This window comes from Talpa occidentalis, unplaced genomic scaffold (genome assembly GCF_014898055.3).
Source record: "Talpa occidentalis isolate TD23 unplaced genomic scaffold, MPIMG_talOcc4v2.1 talOcc4.14, whole genome shotgun sequence".
Taxonomy (NCBI): domain Eukaryota; kingdom Metazoa; phylum Chordata; class Mammalia; order Eulipotyphla; family Talpidae; genus Talpa; species Talpa occidentalis.
The window spans coordinates 38,160,462-38,175,372 of NW_023601433.1; the positions used below are offsets into that span (position 1 = coordinate 38,160,462).

The window sequence follows — 14,911 nt, forward strand, 5'->3', positions numbered from 1 at the left end:
GTGATACCAGGAGATGAGGTGACGGCAAAAGCAGGTAAGAGTGGGTGGGGGGAGTGACTGTACCCAGTAATCTCTTAGGCTCCCCTCCCCACCGTATCATGCACCCCAAGCTCCACTGGCTCCTGGAGTAGAACATCATATCAATTGACGACAGAAACCCATAAAAGAGCAATTGTATGTCTTCAGAAGAAGAGTCACCTAGAAAACAGTAGTGGAAGCTACCACTGTGATTAAACCTTACATTTTACCAATTTATCTGCCAAAGTTTCTGAGGGAAAAGTCAAAAAATTCCTGGCAAAATAAAAACCGATGTGACTGCTATGGAATTACTGGCAAGCTCTGAGTTACAAACACCTGACTGTGAACATGTAGGGTCCACAAACCACCAGCTGCATTTACTTCTGCTCATGCCACGGTTTTTCCTGACAACAATCTGAGCTGAAATCACACTCTTTTCAGCTTTCCTCTTCTTGAGGAGAGTTACATAGACCCTCTTCGCTTTTTCTCGGATCCTGGTGCCTTGTTTAAGTGCCTTCATCATTCTGCTCTGCCTCTTGCCCAGCTACCTCACAAAAAAAATGTCATTCTTACTGCCACGCAAATATTATTTGTGGACAACAGAATTAATACCAGCAAATCCCATAAGAGCAGACTTAGATCAGAAAAACAAGGCCTTTTTATATTGTGAAATGAAGTCAGATCAGAGATTATAAAAACAATATCATCCATTCTCACTTTTTTTTGGAAAAGATTTATTTATTTATTTATTTATATAAGAACTGGGGTACAGGCCAGATGTGCGGGAGAGTGAGAGGAGTCACCAGAGACAGAACGGGAAACAGAACAGGCAGACTGACAAAATACACTGCTGAGGGGAACAGTGGGCAAGACAGGAGAGGTCTGCTGTGCCATGTGGGACCCTCGCTGTCCGGCCGGGACCGAACCGGCCCTGCAGAGGCTGTGGACAGCTTCACAGCATGGCACTCAACCGCCTGTGCGACCAGGGGATGTCCTCTCACTTGTTTTGAGGTAATACTTGACATTATTGTGGACAGAGGGCACAATTTGATGGCAGTTGCCCATATTTAAAATGAACATGACTTCTGATACAGCAAGTTAGCCTTTAGAGATTTATCATATGAATTTGCCTTATGAATTCAGTTATATCACAAGGTCACATCACAAAGATCAAATACTTGGAAGGTAGTAATAGCATTGTTTGACATAATAAACATAAATGGGACTGATGAACAAATTCTAGTGTATTCATGAGATGAAATGCTATGTTTCTGGGAGCCTCCCTGGTGGCGCAGGGGGTTAAATTGTAACCTATGAAGCTATCTGAAGCCACTGCGGCATGAGTTCAATCCCTGGCCAAGGTGGTGACCCCTATGGTGCAGCTGACCTCTCCTGCCTCACCCACTGCTCCCCTCAGCAGTGTATTTCAGTCAGTCCGCCTGTTCTGCTCCCCACTCTGTCTCTGGTGAATCCTCTCACTCCCTGCACCTCTGGCCTATACCCCAGCTCTTGTATGCATAAATAAACAAGTATCTTTAAAAAAAAATGCAATGTATCTTTTTTGAAAAAATTAGGAACACATCCAAGAGATGGTCTGTGTAGACGTGCATGCTGTTGTAAAGTGAAAAAAGCAAGTTACAGAATGGGATAGAGAGTGTTCCCACTTTTGTCTTCTTTCTGTCCACTCAGGAGAATTCTTAGCCTCCCCTTGCTCTTCTCCTTATCCTCCCCTTCCCCAACCACTACCTTACTAGGCATTTCTAACAGATCAAGATTGGGACTGGGCTTCGCCTGAGAAGAAGGAGAAAGACAGAAAGAAAGGAAAGGAGGAAAAAGTGAAAGTACCATGTGGAGTTTTGAGGGTTCCAGAAAGAGTTAAGAGTGAGGGGAAAAAGGAGTCTTCAAGGGTGTGAAAATAATTGAAAACAGAAAGTAAAAAAGACAGGAGGCTTTAAACAAATATGAAAGAGTAGGAAGAATGGAACCCCTGTTCATGTTTTTTGAGTGTTTCTGGTAAATTAGGATTATTTATTTACTTTTAATTCCCTCCCCTCCTTCATGCTAAGATTGAGTCTTGAGCAGCTTTAGAATATGCTCAGATCAGTGCTTCTGGAATAATTTCAGAAAAGAAATTTAGAATGATTATGTAGGGACTGATAGGGATTGAGACAAAGAATCTGAAAAGTGAGAGTGACTTTTAACTTTGAAAATGTCCTTTCCTAGAAGGTATTCTGTTCTCATAACAAAATTATGACAACAAAATATTTATCAGTCCCCTCAAAGCCTTTGAAAGCCTCTGTCTGTCCATATTATTCCCTAGAGCCTAAAGAAAAATCAAGTTTAATTGGTATTCAACATAACTTAAATCTGAATTTTAAAATTATGTTTATTTTTTTTATTTCTTTCTCCTTGGCCTCCCCTCCCCAATTTTACAGCATAATTTGGTGATGTAAGGGGCTGAGCAAACTTTTAAGGGCTAGTTTGGGGACCTCACCATAATCTCCAACACCGTCTCCAAGGGGGAAATGCTTTCTAAATGCTGAACTACCAACTGGCAAACTAAGTTTTGGCATCCAATTTATCTCAGGGCTAAACCTGACAAAACGAATTTTTTTTAAAAAATTTGTGAAATCTTTTTAAATTACTTTCACTCTGTTTAATGTTGATAATACTAAGGAGCAGATGATGATACAAATAATTACACATATATACACTGACACTCTCATAAGAAACATTATATGCTAAGCTAAAGATTATATATTTTGTTGTATGGGAATTAATTCCAACTTGCTTTATGAAACATAAAGAACTTAATTTGTGGTACATCATAAAAAGAACTTCTATTGACAGAGTAGCAATAAGGGAGCTCAGGGCAACATAATGGTTTGGATGAAAATGGAATATGGATACTTTCTCCTCTAAGGTCTGCAGTTAAAATTAAGCCAAGGTCAGGAATGATAAAATCATCACTGGAGACTTGACCTCAATCTAGTTATTGCAAACAGTATATTAACATCGTAAAACTGTAAAGGCAGACAGTGATCCAGTCACTTCTCACTACTGTGTCCTTGGCTAAAGGCGAACAACAAGCCCACCCAGAGCTTGTGCAGGGACCACCGTGTAGATGACGGATGGGCCAGAGTGTGAATTCCCTCAGGTGCACTTGAGGGCTGCACATCACCACCAGCTTCCAGGTTCCCTCACATTCTAAGACTGTTACAGGCTTTGTGGGGGACATCTGACCCACTTGTTGCCAATTTTCACTTCTGCATGACCTAAAAGGAAAAGCAACAGGGTTTGCTAACACCTACCCCTCTCATTTTTCTTAACTTTGTTAGTTCTGCATTATTTAGAACCCTTTCTTCTACTACACCTTTTTTTTTTTAAAAAAAAGATTTATTTATTTATGCATTCAAGAGCTGGGGTACAGGCCAGAGGTGCGGGGGGTGAGAGGATTCACCAGAGACAGAGTGGGGAACAGAACAGGCAAATTGACTGAAATACGCTGCTGAGGGGAGCAGCGGGTGAGACACAAGAGGTCTGCTGCGCCATGTGGGTAGCTCCCTGGCCAGCCAGGGATCGATCTCGTACTGCAGAGGCTGCAGACAGCTACACAGTGCTGTGCTTAACCCCTTGTGCCACCAGGGAGCCCCTACTACACCTTTTAAAACAAATGGTTCACATCTCATCTGAAGTGGAACAAGGCAGATTAGATTTCCTGAAATACAGAACACCACAGAACAACTTCTTCACAAGCTCCAGGGAGGAGAAACTGAGGGAGGCTTGAAAATTTGTCACCCAGTGCGAGAACAGAGTATACATTTACAGAGAGATTATGATCTGCCAAACATCCGGAAAAATACAGCATATACACTCCAAACAATATGGAGTATATCCTGGTGGACTTGGTCTCAGTGACAAGAAAGGTCTCTTTGATTCAAGCTTAAGTCAGTGAAACGGCCAGTCAATTAAGAGGTAGAAAGTAAGTCCTTCAGAGAAGACTTGGTAGAAGTGGGGAAAAGTGGACACAAAAATATAATGCAGAGGGCCTCCCTGGGAGGCGCAAGGGATTAAGCACAGCACTGTGAAGCTACCTGCAGCTTCTGCAGCATGAGTTCCATCCCCAGCCGGCCAGGGAGCTACCCACATGGTGCAGCAGACCTCTCCTGACTCACCTGCTTCTCTCCTCAACAGTGTATTTCAGTAAATCTGCCTGTTCTGTTTCCCACTCTGTCTCTAGTGAATCCTCTCACCCCCGTCCCCTGCACTTCTGGCCTGTACCCCAGTTCTTGTATGCATAAAAAAATAAATCCTTTATACACACACACACACACACACACACATATATATAGATAGATAGATTAAGCACCTGGGAGGGTGTGGCCTTCGGGATGCAATGCTGGACCAGTGCAAGGTTTCTGTGCTCAGGGTGGTCTGCAGACCAACCCGAAGGAAGGAGAAGATGGGCAAGCGGGGCAGGTGCATGCCCAGAGCTAGACAGCAAGTAGGTTCAGTGGCTGCTAGGGTCCTGGGGGAAGAAGGAGTTTCTCAGTCTACATCTCCTGGCTGGCATCCATCCACTCACTCAGCAGTCTGCAGTTTGGTTTCCTAGGAGCAAGTCCTGGTGTTCAGAGAAGTTAACACCAACCACCCCTGATCCTACACTCATTGCAACACTGAGGTTCAAAGATGCAGTCTTATCTCTCCATGTTTGATTCCTATTTTCTGAGAGAGAACCCACAACATTCATCATACTGACTAGATATTGCACACTATGGGAAAGTCTAGTCTCAGCCCTCAAGGCAATCTCTCATAAGTTTGATTAAAGCTGACTCACAGTCTGGATTCCAAAGTTGTTCAACCACAAGGCAGTTGGAGAAATCACCTACAAAAGTTCTGGAAACACCCTTGGGGTCACCCTGATGCCAAGGCTGGCCTACGGTCCTCTGGCATCCACCTGGCTGGCAGGGTCTTTGCCATCTTCAGGTTTCTCCCTGCCTGTCCCACACTCCTGGCCCAGGTCTGGTTTCCTGACTAAGCACTTCAAAGCCAGCTTCCTGCCTTTGCCTGAACTGATCCTAGAACCTAGACCCATGTCGATCCTGGTAACTTCCCCTTGGGTTTCCTGAGTATCTTGCATAAGTGGAGACAGACAGTAGCACCCTGAGCTCTGTCTCCCTCTCTTTCACTGAGAACCACTCTCCTGCCTGTCATCCTATTTCACATAGGCCTACACCTGGATTCTTCCTCTGCTCAGCCCTTTAGGACTGACATCATGTTTGCAAAGTTTTTCAAAGCTAAAAATTTCATGATCTGCCCAGAATGGTGCCCCTGCCCAGGCGTCTTCTCAGTGGTAAGTGACCTTGCTCTGTGCTGGGGATGGCTGTCCAACTTCAGATGATGGTATGTCTGTCTCTGTCCTCTTTCCCTTGGGCTGATGTGTCTCGACTTCCAAACTTCAAACCAGGGTCTCACACCCACCGCACCAAGTCTCAGCACTAGACTTCAACACTGTCCCTCTGAGTTTCAAGGACATCTAGGAATAAAACACCCACAGCTGTGGGGGAGCCGGGGCCACTCAAGAAACCATTCATGACCAGTCCTTCCTTCTAACTCAATCACATGCTTGAGTAAGACTTTCTCTGCTCTCCTGCTGGGGTCATGAGGTGATTTTGAGGTCTGATGATTCAAGTGAAGGTCCTTGGGACACATAACACCCTGAAAAATGGATGGGACTGTCTCTACCATCAGCCAGACTGTGGGCCCCACACAGGTATCAGCGGGCTAGGACACAGCCTTCCTGATGACACAGTTCTGAATCCTGTGCACTTTCCAGTGCCCCTAGAACTCCTCCACCACTGCAGGCTACACAGGGTATTAAAATCACCGGCCAAAAGTAGAAATAGCCTCTCATTTGTGCCTACATATACACAGTGCCTGACACACATGAAGAGTGAACAAATAAATGATGAGTAAACGAATAAAACGTTTGGCTTTACACAGATTGAGAAACAGTGGGACACTCAATACAAAGGGTTCTGAATGACTACACCAAGGCCACCCCATGGCTTCATCTTCTCCCTGGGACTTACCTGTATGGCTCCATGGTCCGAACCCCATAGAACAAGGCCTCCTCCAGCAGCCCGAGGTTGATGCAGGCGTCCATGGCGCAGTCGAGCACCTTCAGCTGGTAAATGTTGATATCGGGAAGCCGTTCAGAGTTGCTGCTTATGATCGCCTGGCACATGGCCAGAACCTGTTCCCACTCTGTTATTAACCTTAGTTAAGGATGTATTGTCTTTACAGAGAAAAAACAAAAGTAAAATGAGATTCACTAAAAGGCTGAAGAGCTCCCAGGCGCAGGAGGGAAGGAAGCACCCATTATTTTACACAGATGAGCTGCCTGAAAACATACTTGAGAAACAAAAACATATAAGTGGCATCTCAGAGAAGTAAATTCTGTTTACATCAACAAACCATCTTCTAACCAAGCCTGTGTTTGGGGAGATTAGGATTTCCAAAGAACCTTTTTTTTTTTTATACTCCAGTATGTATCATCTTTAAACCTTGTCACAAAGTGAATGCAGCTGTTTATTAAAATAAACTTGAGTAATTTAGTTCAGTTTAAAATTATTTACTCTTAACTTCTATTTCAATACTGATTCAAAGTTAAAGAAGCTTTATAGAGATTGCTTTTTAAAAGGAGGCCCTTGTTTCTCTTTCTGCCTTTTGGAATCCAAATACACTACCCACAGGTACACCCTGGGGAAAGCAATGTAAAAGCATGCATGTCCACTGGCTCTCAAATGTGTTTTTGGATTTTGAAGCAAAAGTGACCCAAAGTTGTATGTCATCAAATAAAGGTATTATTAAATTCCCCAAATAAAAGATGATATTAAGAATATAACTTGTGTGCATGATTTTCAGGGTGAGGGAAAGGATACTTTCAAACAAAGCAAAGGGAGAAGACCCCCCGTCCACTTTTGACTTTTGATTGTCATGGGGCCTCGTGTGACCTCATTTTTTTAAAACTGCTCTTCCCTATCCTCTTTTTTTTTCTTTTTTTAATATATTTTTTTTATTTTTTACATCATTGTTCATTTTTAAACAATATTTGCTTCCTTCCACCCCCTCAGGTGTAGTCCCCATAGAGTTTCCTTCCCCAGTGCACCCGTGCACCTATCCTCTTACAGAGGCAGTCAGAGGTTGGGGACACAGTGTATTGCGCAAGCAGGCACCTGGGGACTTCAGTGTCTTCCCCTGTGGCTGTGTTGGGGGCACAGGAGGCTGAGGGAACTCTGGGTCGGCCGTATCCTTCTCCTAACCACACACCCTAGCCCCCACCTTCAAGCTGTGCAGCTCCAAATTCATCTCCCTTGGAATTCCACTGGGATGAAGAGTTTTGAGGATTTCAGATACAGCAGAAATGGAATAGCCTCCGACTATAGTTAAAAATGAATTTAGATCTAAGTTAGTTGTGCCATTTGTCAGATTTGAGGTCTAAGGAAGTCATCAAAGCGCTTTTAGATAGGATAGAAATAAAAATGTCTAATGTCCAAGTAAGAATGTAATGATGCATATGTAAATTTTTAAAATTCCTTTCTATGTTCTATCACAAACCAGAAGGAATTCTGGCTGCCAGAAACGCAGTGGGCAAGCATTCAGTGGCATACACAAAACACACACCACACAAATTTGTGTGCCTTCCTCCCCTGGCTGCATCGTGATCTCCGAGTGTCACAAGGCTTAGCGAAACTGCCCCAGTGGATGGAAGTTGATAAAATTCCCCTTTCCATCGACACCCTACACCCTCACACCATCCAGGCCACCAAGTGGTCTCTGCTCCACTCTCCCCTCTTAGCCCTCCCCAACCCAAAGCCCTTCCCACTGAGGTTCCGATGCAGCAAGCCCACCCTGAGCAGACAGTCCTTTGCATGCCACAGTGTCCCTAGTCTCTCCCTCGTTTCTACTCCAGCAATTCTACCTCTATTAGTATCCACACTCTTAGAACACTGCTTTCCAAAACATTACCAAACACATATGTTAAACCAACCAAGCTACTTGTATATGCGGGGATTAACATCTTTATTAATCTTCATTAGAGGATCATTTTCTCAGTGGGGGGAGGGGGTTCTGGAGGCATAATACTTTACCCCGAAGGCTTGACTTCCTTGGTTAGAAGTTCAAGCACCACAGTGCACGGCTGAGAGCCTTTAGACCATATTTCGTGTGCATCACACTCTATACCTTTAGGATGAGTCCTGCTCTGAGAAGGTGACTCTGTTCTCAGAAGATGGACATTTATTGAAGAAGAGTGACTTGGTGACTTTCCTCGGTATTATCTGCCATGTACCTTTACAGTTTGCTGGCTGTATCCCCAGAGGCTGGGGAAAGCGGTATCTCAGGCGACACACTGATCTTGTAACAGACTGCCAGGCTAACCTCTGTGGCTTTTCATTCTAGGATTAGATAGCTGATGAACTGTCAGGAGGAATGACCGTCTCTTACACAATGCTAGATGCTTCCGTAGCAAGACTTTGTGCCTTATTTTAACATTGGCTTATTTGACCTCCATTAGTATTCGCCTGTTCACTCACATATGCTCCAACTCATTTTCAAGATGTTTGAGGTGACAAGCCTTAGAAGTAAAAACCAGATGTGATGTTCTGCAGCCACTAATAGGAATAGGAATCCGCTTTATCCCCCAGCAAGCTGGAAGGGACTGCATGCCAATTTTCCTTCACAACACTGGCAACTATCTCTTGGCAAACAAGGCAAACCTTTCTGTAAAACGCCCCAGTGAGCAAAAAAATTGGAATCATTTTAAGAGGCTTTTCCCCCAAGCTAATGCTGACATGTATTTGCTCAAAAATTTAGTCACTGGCATTCGTTTGGTGTTTACTACATGTCATTTTATTCCAGTGAGGAGATGAGCTTTAGACCTAAGCAGGCCGATAGCCCATGCAAAGAGAAGGGACTGTACAATGGACAGAACAGATACTCTTTTTTCTGAATATTTTTAAATGGCCACAAGAAGACTAGGGGGAAAGAAAAAGGGGAGAAAAGTCAATCCACTTGGGAATTAATCCACTGCTTGCAACTCAAGGACTGCTGGATCACAGGGCTTTTTCTCACCTACACATATTACTCTTCTACTTCAATTCCGCCCAGTGCCCCCTCTAGCCTTCTTGCCATGCCATGTACCCCTCTCCTCCACACCGATCACCTGGGAATTCCCTGACCCCGCTACCTCACATTCTGTGTGTCCGCACAGACTACTCTCTGGTGGTCTCTCCTGCATTGCCTTGGCCTGGTGAGCTCCCAAGGGACTCCCCTGCCCCACCACACATGAACACACATGCACAATCCAGTCGTCACCTCCTCTGTGAAAGCTTCTCTACCTCTTAAAGTTGATACTGTGCCTTTGATGCAAATATATATTTTACAAAAATATACATTAATTTATATATCTACTATTCCACTGTGTCTGAAAGTTGTGAGTGCAGGGTTGGATCTCCTTATCCTGCCTGGACCACGAGGTGGGCCACAACTGCTGATGCACCTGGGCCTCAGTCAGGTTTCAGGAAAGCCTTGTCCAATGAAGACTGAACGGCAGCTAGGTCACACATGGGCCCTTATTCTGTTGCAAGGCACCATCCATGTAGAGTCAGTATATTCCTCTGAGGAATGGCTCTTTGAGGCCAAGAATGGCCCTTTTGTTCCCAGATTCAGCTGTTTTCCTGCTATTTCCTATCCTGTGTATACAGACTTTTAAGTTCCACTTTGATCCTGGGCCCAGTCCTCAAAAACTTCATTTTTTTTTTTTATATCTCTTAATATGTCCTACCCCAAACTGAATAGAAAATTCCAGATATAATCATACTGGTACTATTACCTTTCTCATTTTTTATTTCTATTAATGTAGCCCAAGGTCACAGTAGTCGTTCAGGAGTTACACCATACTCTCAGACTTTATTGAATTCTACTGCTTATTAAGACCTTAGAATTCTTTCATGAGTTTTGTTGCTAATCTTTATCCATATTTATACATTTGAACCTTTTAACCCAAATAGAAGATTTTATATACACTACTGTTGAGTTTCATCATTTTAAACTCAAATTGTTAGGAATCGGTTGAGTTCTTGGTTTATCATCACACCTTTGCCTCCCTCATCATATACCATTTTGCAGATTTGATGAGTCTGTGCTCTGTATCTTCATTCATGATACACAATCAAAGTAGAAGAGGGCTGAGATGGAAACAGGGTGTTCAGAGTGGTAGTAAGCCAATTACTGTAGCATCATCTCAGTACAGTGGCTCACTTAGAATGACACCATGACATAGATGTTATGTTAGCATCTAGCATAAAGTCCTTGACTACATTTTTTCAAATCCCTTTTAGAATGCAAGATACAAATTTTACCAAAGAAAGTCAGCCTCTTCAGGCTCACTTGCTTACTTAGTGAACCCACAAAGCATCTTGGTGATTACAGCTTCCTCCTCACTCCATTAGTAACCAGTTCTAGATTCTTCACTAAAACTGCTAAAATAAAAAATCTCACTGGGCAATAGATTTCAGCCATTACTTATCACTATTACAACAGGAATATTTCTCTAATTACCTCTCCTGTCCTTTACAATTCTTTAAGGAACATTGTCTATAGACTAGAAACCCCTTTGCAGATTTTCTTAGTGCCTGGAATATCATTTGCCCAAGGCAGCTGATGACTTTACACAATCTTTTTTATCTACTTTGATCTCTTTCTTCCTACCTTGTGATTTCCCTTTGTCACATTTTTGCTCAAGTAGATTCCTCTTCTGGAAGTGACCTCACTCTCAGCCTCTTTTTATTCAGATCCTGTCCCTGATTCAGGACACCTTTCATACAGAAGACTATCTGTAGCACCTTCCCAGATTACCCTCATCATAAATGATCTGAAGTGTGAGCCACTCATGATTCTTACTATTTGTGCCAAGATTTATTGTTCAGCCACTCCCATTGCTATCATAGTCATGGCTGATTTAAGGTGAGGCATCTAAATCTAAGGGTCACTAATATTAAGAAGGTATCTAAACGATTCTTTCCTAGAGATAGGGCTCATGGGAGGAAGGGAGAAAGGAAAATTTGTTACCTTTTACATGTAAAGAGATTACTGCTGACTATCCTATTACTAAGCCATGGATTTTTGATAATTATCTAGAGGTAGTGAGATTTTCATGCTGCTCTGGCCAGACTTCCCCAGCCATTGCCAAAATTGTTGGCTAGTGTCAGGGATACAGCCTGTGACTATGAAACAGAATGAAGTTCACTGGAGAGGTCAAGTCCTAGACTTGGCTTCATTAACAACAGGCTCCCTTCAATAAGGACACAGTCCCATTAGTACAAAGCAATCCATAGATGAAAGGATACGCCAATGTGCCTTCAGTTCTTCAATTTTTTTCAAGGATTCTTGAACTTCCTTCCATACTTGCTCATCACCGGTTAGCATATCAGCATCCTGCCCAGGCCAAATTTAAAAGAAGAGAAAGAAATTAAAAATGGGCAAAGGATTTGAACAGACTTTTCTCCAAAAGGAAATACACAAATGAACAATTAGCACATGAAAAGATTCTCAACATTATTAGCCATCAGAGAAATAAAGATGACGATGATGAGACAGATCTTCACATCCACCAGGATGGCTATAATCAAAAAGATAGATGATAATAATAAGTGTTGGTGAGGAAGTACAGAATTTGGAACCCTCACATGCTACTGGTAGGAATATAAAAAGGTATGGAAAACAGTATGGCAGTTTCATAAAAGAGGAAACATATACTTAACAATTCTACCCCTCAGACATCTACCCAAGAGAAATGAAAATATATGCTCACACAAAAAATTGTACATAATGTTTATTGTAGCAAGGCAAGTGGAAATAATCCACCACGGTGGCTGTCTCTACACTCTCAGCTTTCTAACTGTAACTCTCACTCCTGTCTCTTGAGCCACCTGCTCCATTCTGTGATTTTCCTGTAACCATCCCTCTCAGTTCTGTACATGTGTGTGTAATCAGTTTTGTGTGGGTATCTATCTGTCCACCCATATCTATCTCTCTATCTACCTATTCATCCATCCATCCATCCATCCATCTATCCAACTACCCACTGACCAAACTACCCACCCACCCACCTATCATCTATGCAGTACGGCCTTTGAAAACCCCCTTTTCCTGGCCTTCAGCTTCCTCATAAAATGAGGAGCTGGTCTGGATGCCAATAGCATTCTTTCTACTTGACTGCTCCAGGGGTTGAAGTAGTGCAGAGACAGTTTTACCCTACCTTTGTTAACCAGTGTCTTACATCACTCCAGATAAGTCATTAAAAAGCTTGTCTTCATTTTAGACAATAAAAACATGGACACAGTTCACTTAAGGCAGATGTGTGCCAGTTGTTTTCAGGGCTTTGATAAGGAGTCCCCTGAATGTCCTCCCTTTCTTTTGACCACTCAAGCTCCTTGATTTAAGCTGGATTCCACCTCCATGTCCACCCTGCCATGGCAGGTGCAACCTCCCCACAATTCAACAGACATTTCTCTTGGTACCCTTGCATTCACAAGCCCTCCCCAAATCTGACCCATCCCTGGTTCTCTTTCACTGCTGTTATACCTACTCTTCCAACTGGAATCCTTGCCCTTTGCATTCTGTGAGGACTTGGATTGCAGTGTTCTGCTCCATCCTTGGGTTACCACTTTCATTCATTTCTTTGGTTTTATTCCTGTTCATTCCTTTAAGATCCAGCTCCAAAGGTACTGTCAGGAAATCTCTAATTCTGCCCCCTGAATTAGAGACTAGCCCTGCTCAGCCACCATAGACACTCTGTGCCTTTCTACCCCTCCCACCCCATTCCACCTTAGCACCAAGTTCTCTTAATGATCCTCTTGACTATCTCCCTAGCTAGTCTCACAACTCCTTGATGGACCATGACCTAATCATATCTACAGCCCCAGAGCCAGCATGGTAGTTATTTAGTGAATGTTTGGTGACAGAGTGAGTGAATGAAGAGATAAAAGTGATCTGCACAATCCATGAGTAATATTATTACAGGAATAAAATGGAGCAATTCCACAATAACAACATAAGAATCTGAACCACGAAATAAAAGGTTGTTCTTTTTTATATAATACTTCTCTTTCAACTATGCCTATATCATGATTATGTTGGAAAACATGTTACCATTGGAGCTGCTGTTATTTGCCAAATATCCAGATAATGGCCTAGAACTTAAATGTGACCTTTGCCCCAGCTTGAGAAATCCCATACTAGTCCAGGACCCATATTCTCTGACAACAGCATCAAAGGCCATTGGGAATAGACTTTGTTGAATCTCCTCACTCCTACCTCCAACATCCTCCCAGGCCTCTTACTGTTTACTTCACCCAGAGGTCTCTACCCCCTTCTAACTCCTGATGAATGGGTGAGACCATCTAAGTTCCCTCAGACATAGTTGCTAAATCAGCACTCAAAATATGTGCAGGTGATATGATAAAATTTTGCCACTTAATAAAAGGTGCCACTCAACAAATCCAATCAGCCAGATACTTCCTCTGGGTTTCAGAACAGGAAGCGTACCTGCTCTGTCAGGGTTATTGTGAATAAGAAAGCAGAATTTCTTCAGTAGAATAAGATTGTCTGTGCACATCCTTGGGAAACTGACCACTTGCTCTATAAGGCTCAAACATCAGGTGCAGCCATCCAGATCCACTTCGTATCTGGAACACTTAAACAGATGTGTTCACTTGGCTCACACATGTTTGATGTTGAGATTCTTGCACTGGGCTGATTTCAGATGGTTCATATTAAAAGGAAAGGAGAAAGGCAATCTGCTTACCAGTACTTCCTGTTATCCGATCCTCATGCAAACTCTTATTAGATTGGATTGGAGAGAGATGAGTATAGAATGGGAAATAAAATTACTGAACATTTATAAACTTTTCCAGTAATTCAATAATTCTAGTATCTTTAAAAAAGCAAAGGTTTATGTGCGTGTGCGCTGCATTTTATTTTGTTTTGTTATAGTTTGGGTTGATTTTCAGGCAGAATGAGTTTCAAATATCATGTATACATACAGGGCAAAGATTAGAAAGTCCTGAAAATGAAAATCATGAGGGAAATAAAGATTAATTTGCAGTGCCTTCACTGAAGTTCTCTGGTTCATGGATAATATACTGGGACTAATACATTAATATACAACATTATTCAAAACCTTTATGATTCACAGGAAACATGTCTACTGGAATCAATTTCTACCTCTTTTGGCAAAAACAACTAAAAGCTATTCATATTTACCTTGAGGGGGAAAGTGGCTCTTTCATAATGTGGAAATGGTTAAAAACAGAGCATTTGTTATTATATCAACCTCATACCAATATTAGTAGGCTTGGGAAGAAAGGAAAGAAAGTTTTTCATCTTGAAGCATGTTCAAATTATAAAATATTATACTTAGAAATTAGCAAACAAGTGCACACAGCAATTACAACTTTAAGTGAAAAGAACACTGGATTTAGAAATATAAAATGTGGATCTGAATCCCTGCCCTGTAGCTGTGTGAACTTGGCAAGATATTTAATCTCCCTGAAGCAAAGCTTTTTCTGTGGTAACAATTCTTTGAGTAGATGTATTTTCTAACCCTTTCCTTTGCACCTACTAGAAGCACTAATGGCATGAAAGGAACTATGGTCTGAGTTTTCAACTCCCACACTGGAGGACAGGGGGCCAAAAGGAGGCTGACCAGAATCTGATTTACTTGGTAGAAGGGAGAAAAACAGGCTTATCTTAGTAGAGGAAATGACAATGTAATCAGAAATCAACCATAACATGCCCCTAGTTCTGCCTATCCCAGTTCTTCCATCAG

The 14,911-nt window shown here is 42.4% G+C and overlaps 1 protein-coding gene across 4 annotated transcripts in view; it reads right to left on the reverse strand.

The window, feature by feature from the left end:
- Window positions 1-14,911, reverse strand: part of SMYD3 (SET and MYND domain containing 3) — a 768,831-nt gene that overhangs the window by 105,554 nt on the left and 648,366 nt on the right. For all 4 annotated transcript variants that reach the window (XM_054694959.1, XM_054694960.1, XM_037510322.2 and 1 more), the window contains 2 exons: window positions 11,430-11,517; window positions 6,111-6,285 (listed from right to left, as the gene is read on the reverse strand). In XM_054694959.1, the coding sequence (XP_054550934.1) occupies window positions 6,111-6,285; window positions 11,430-11,517 (263 nt within the window). The remainder of the gene's footprint in view (window positions 1-6,110; window positions 6,286-11,429; window positions 11,518-14,911) is intronic.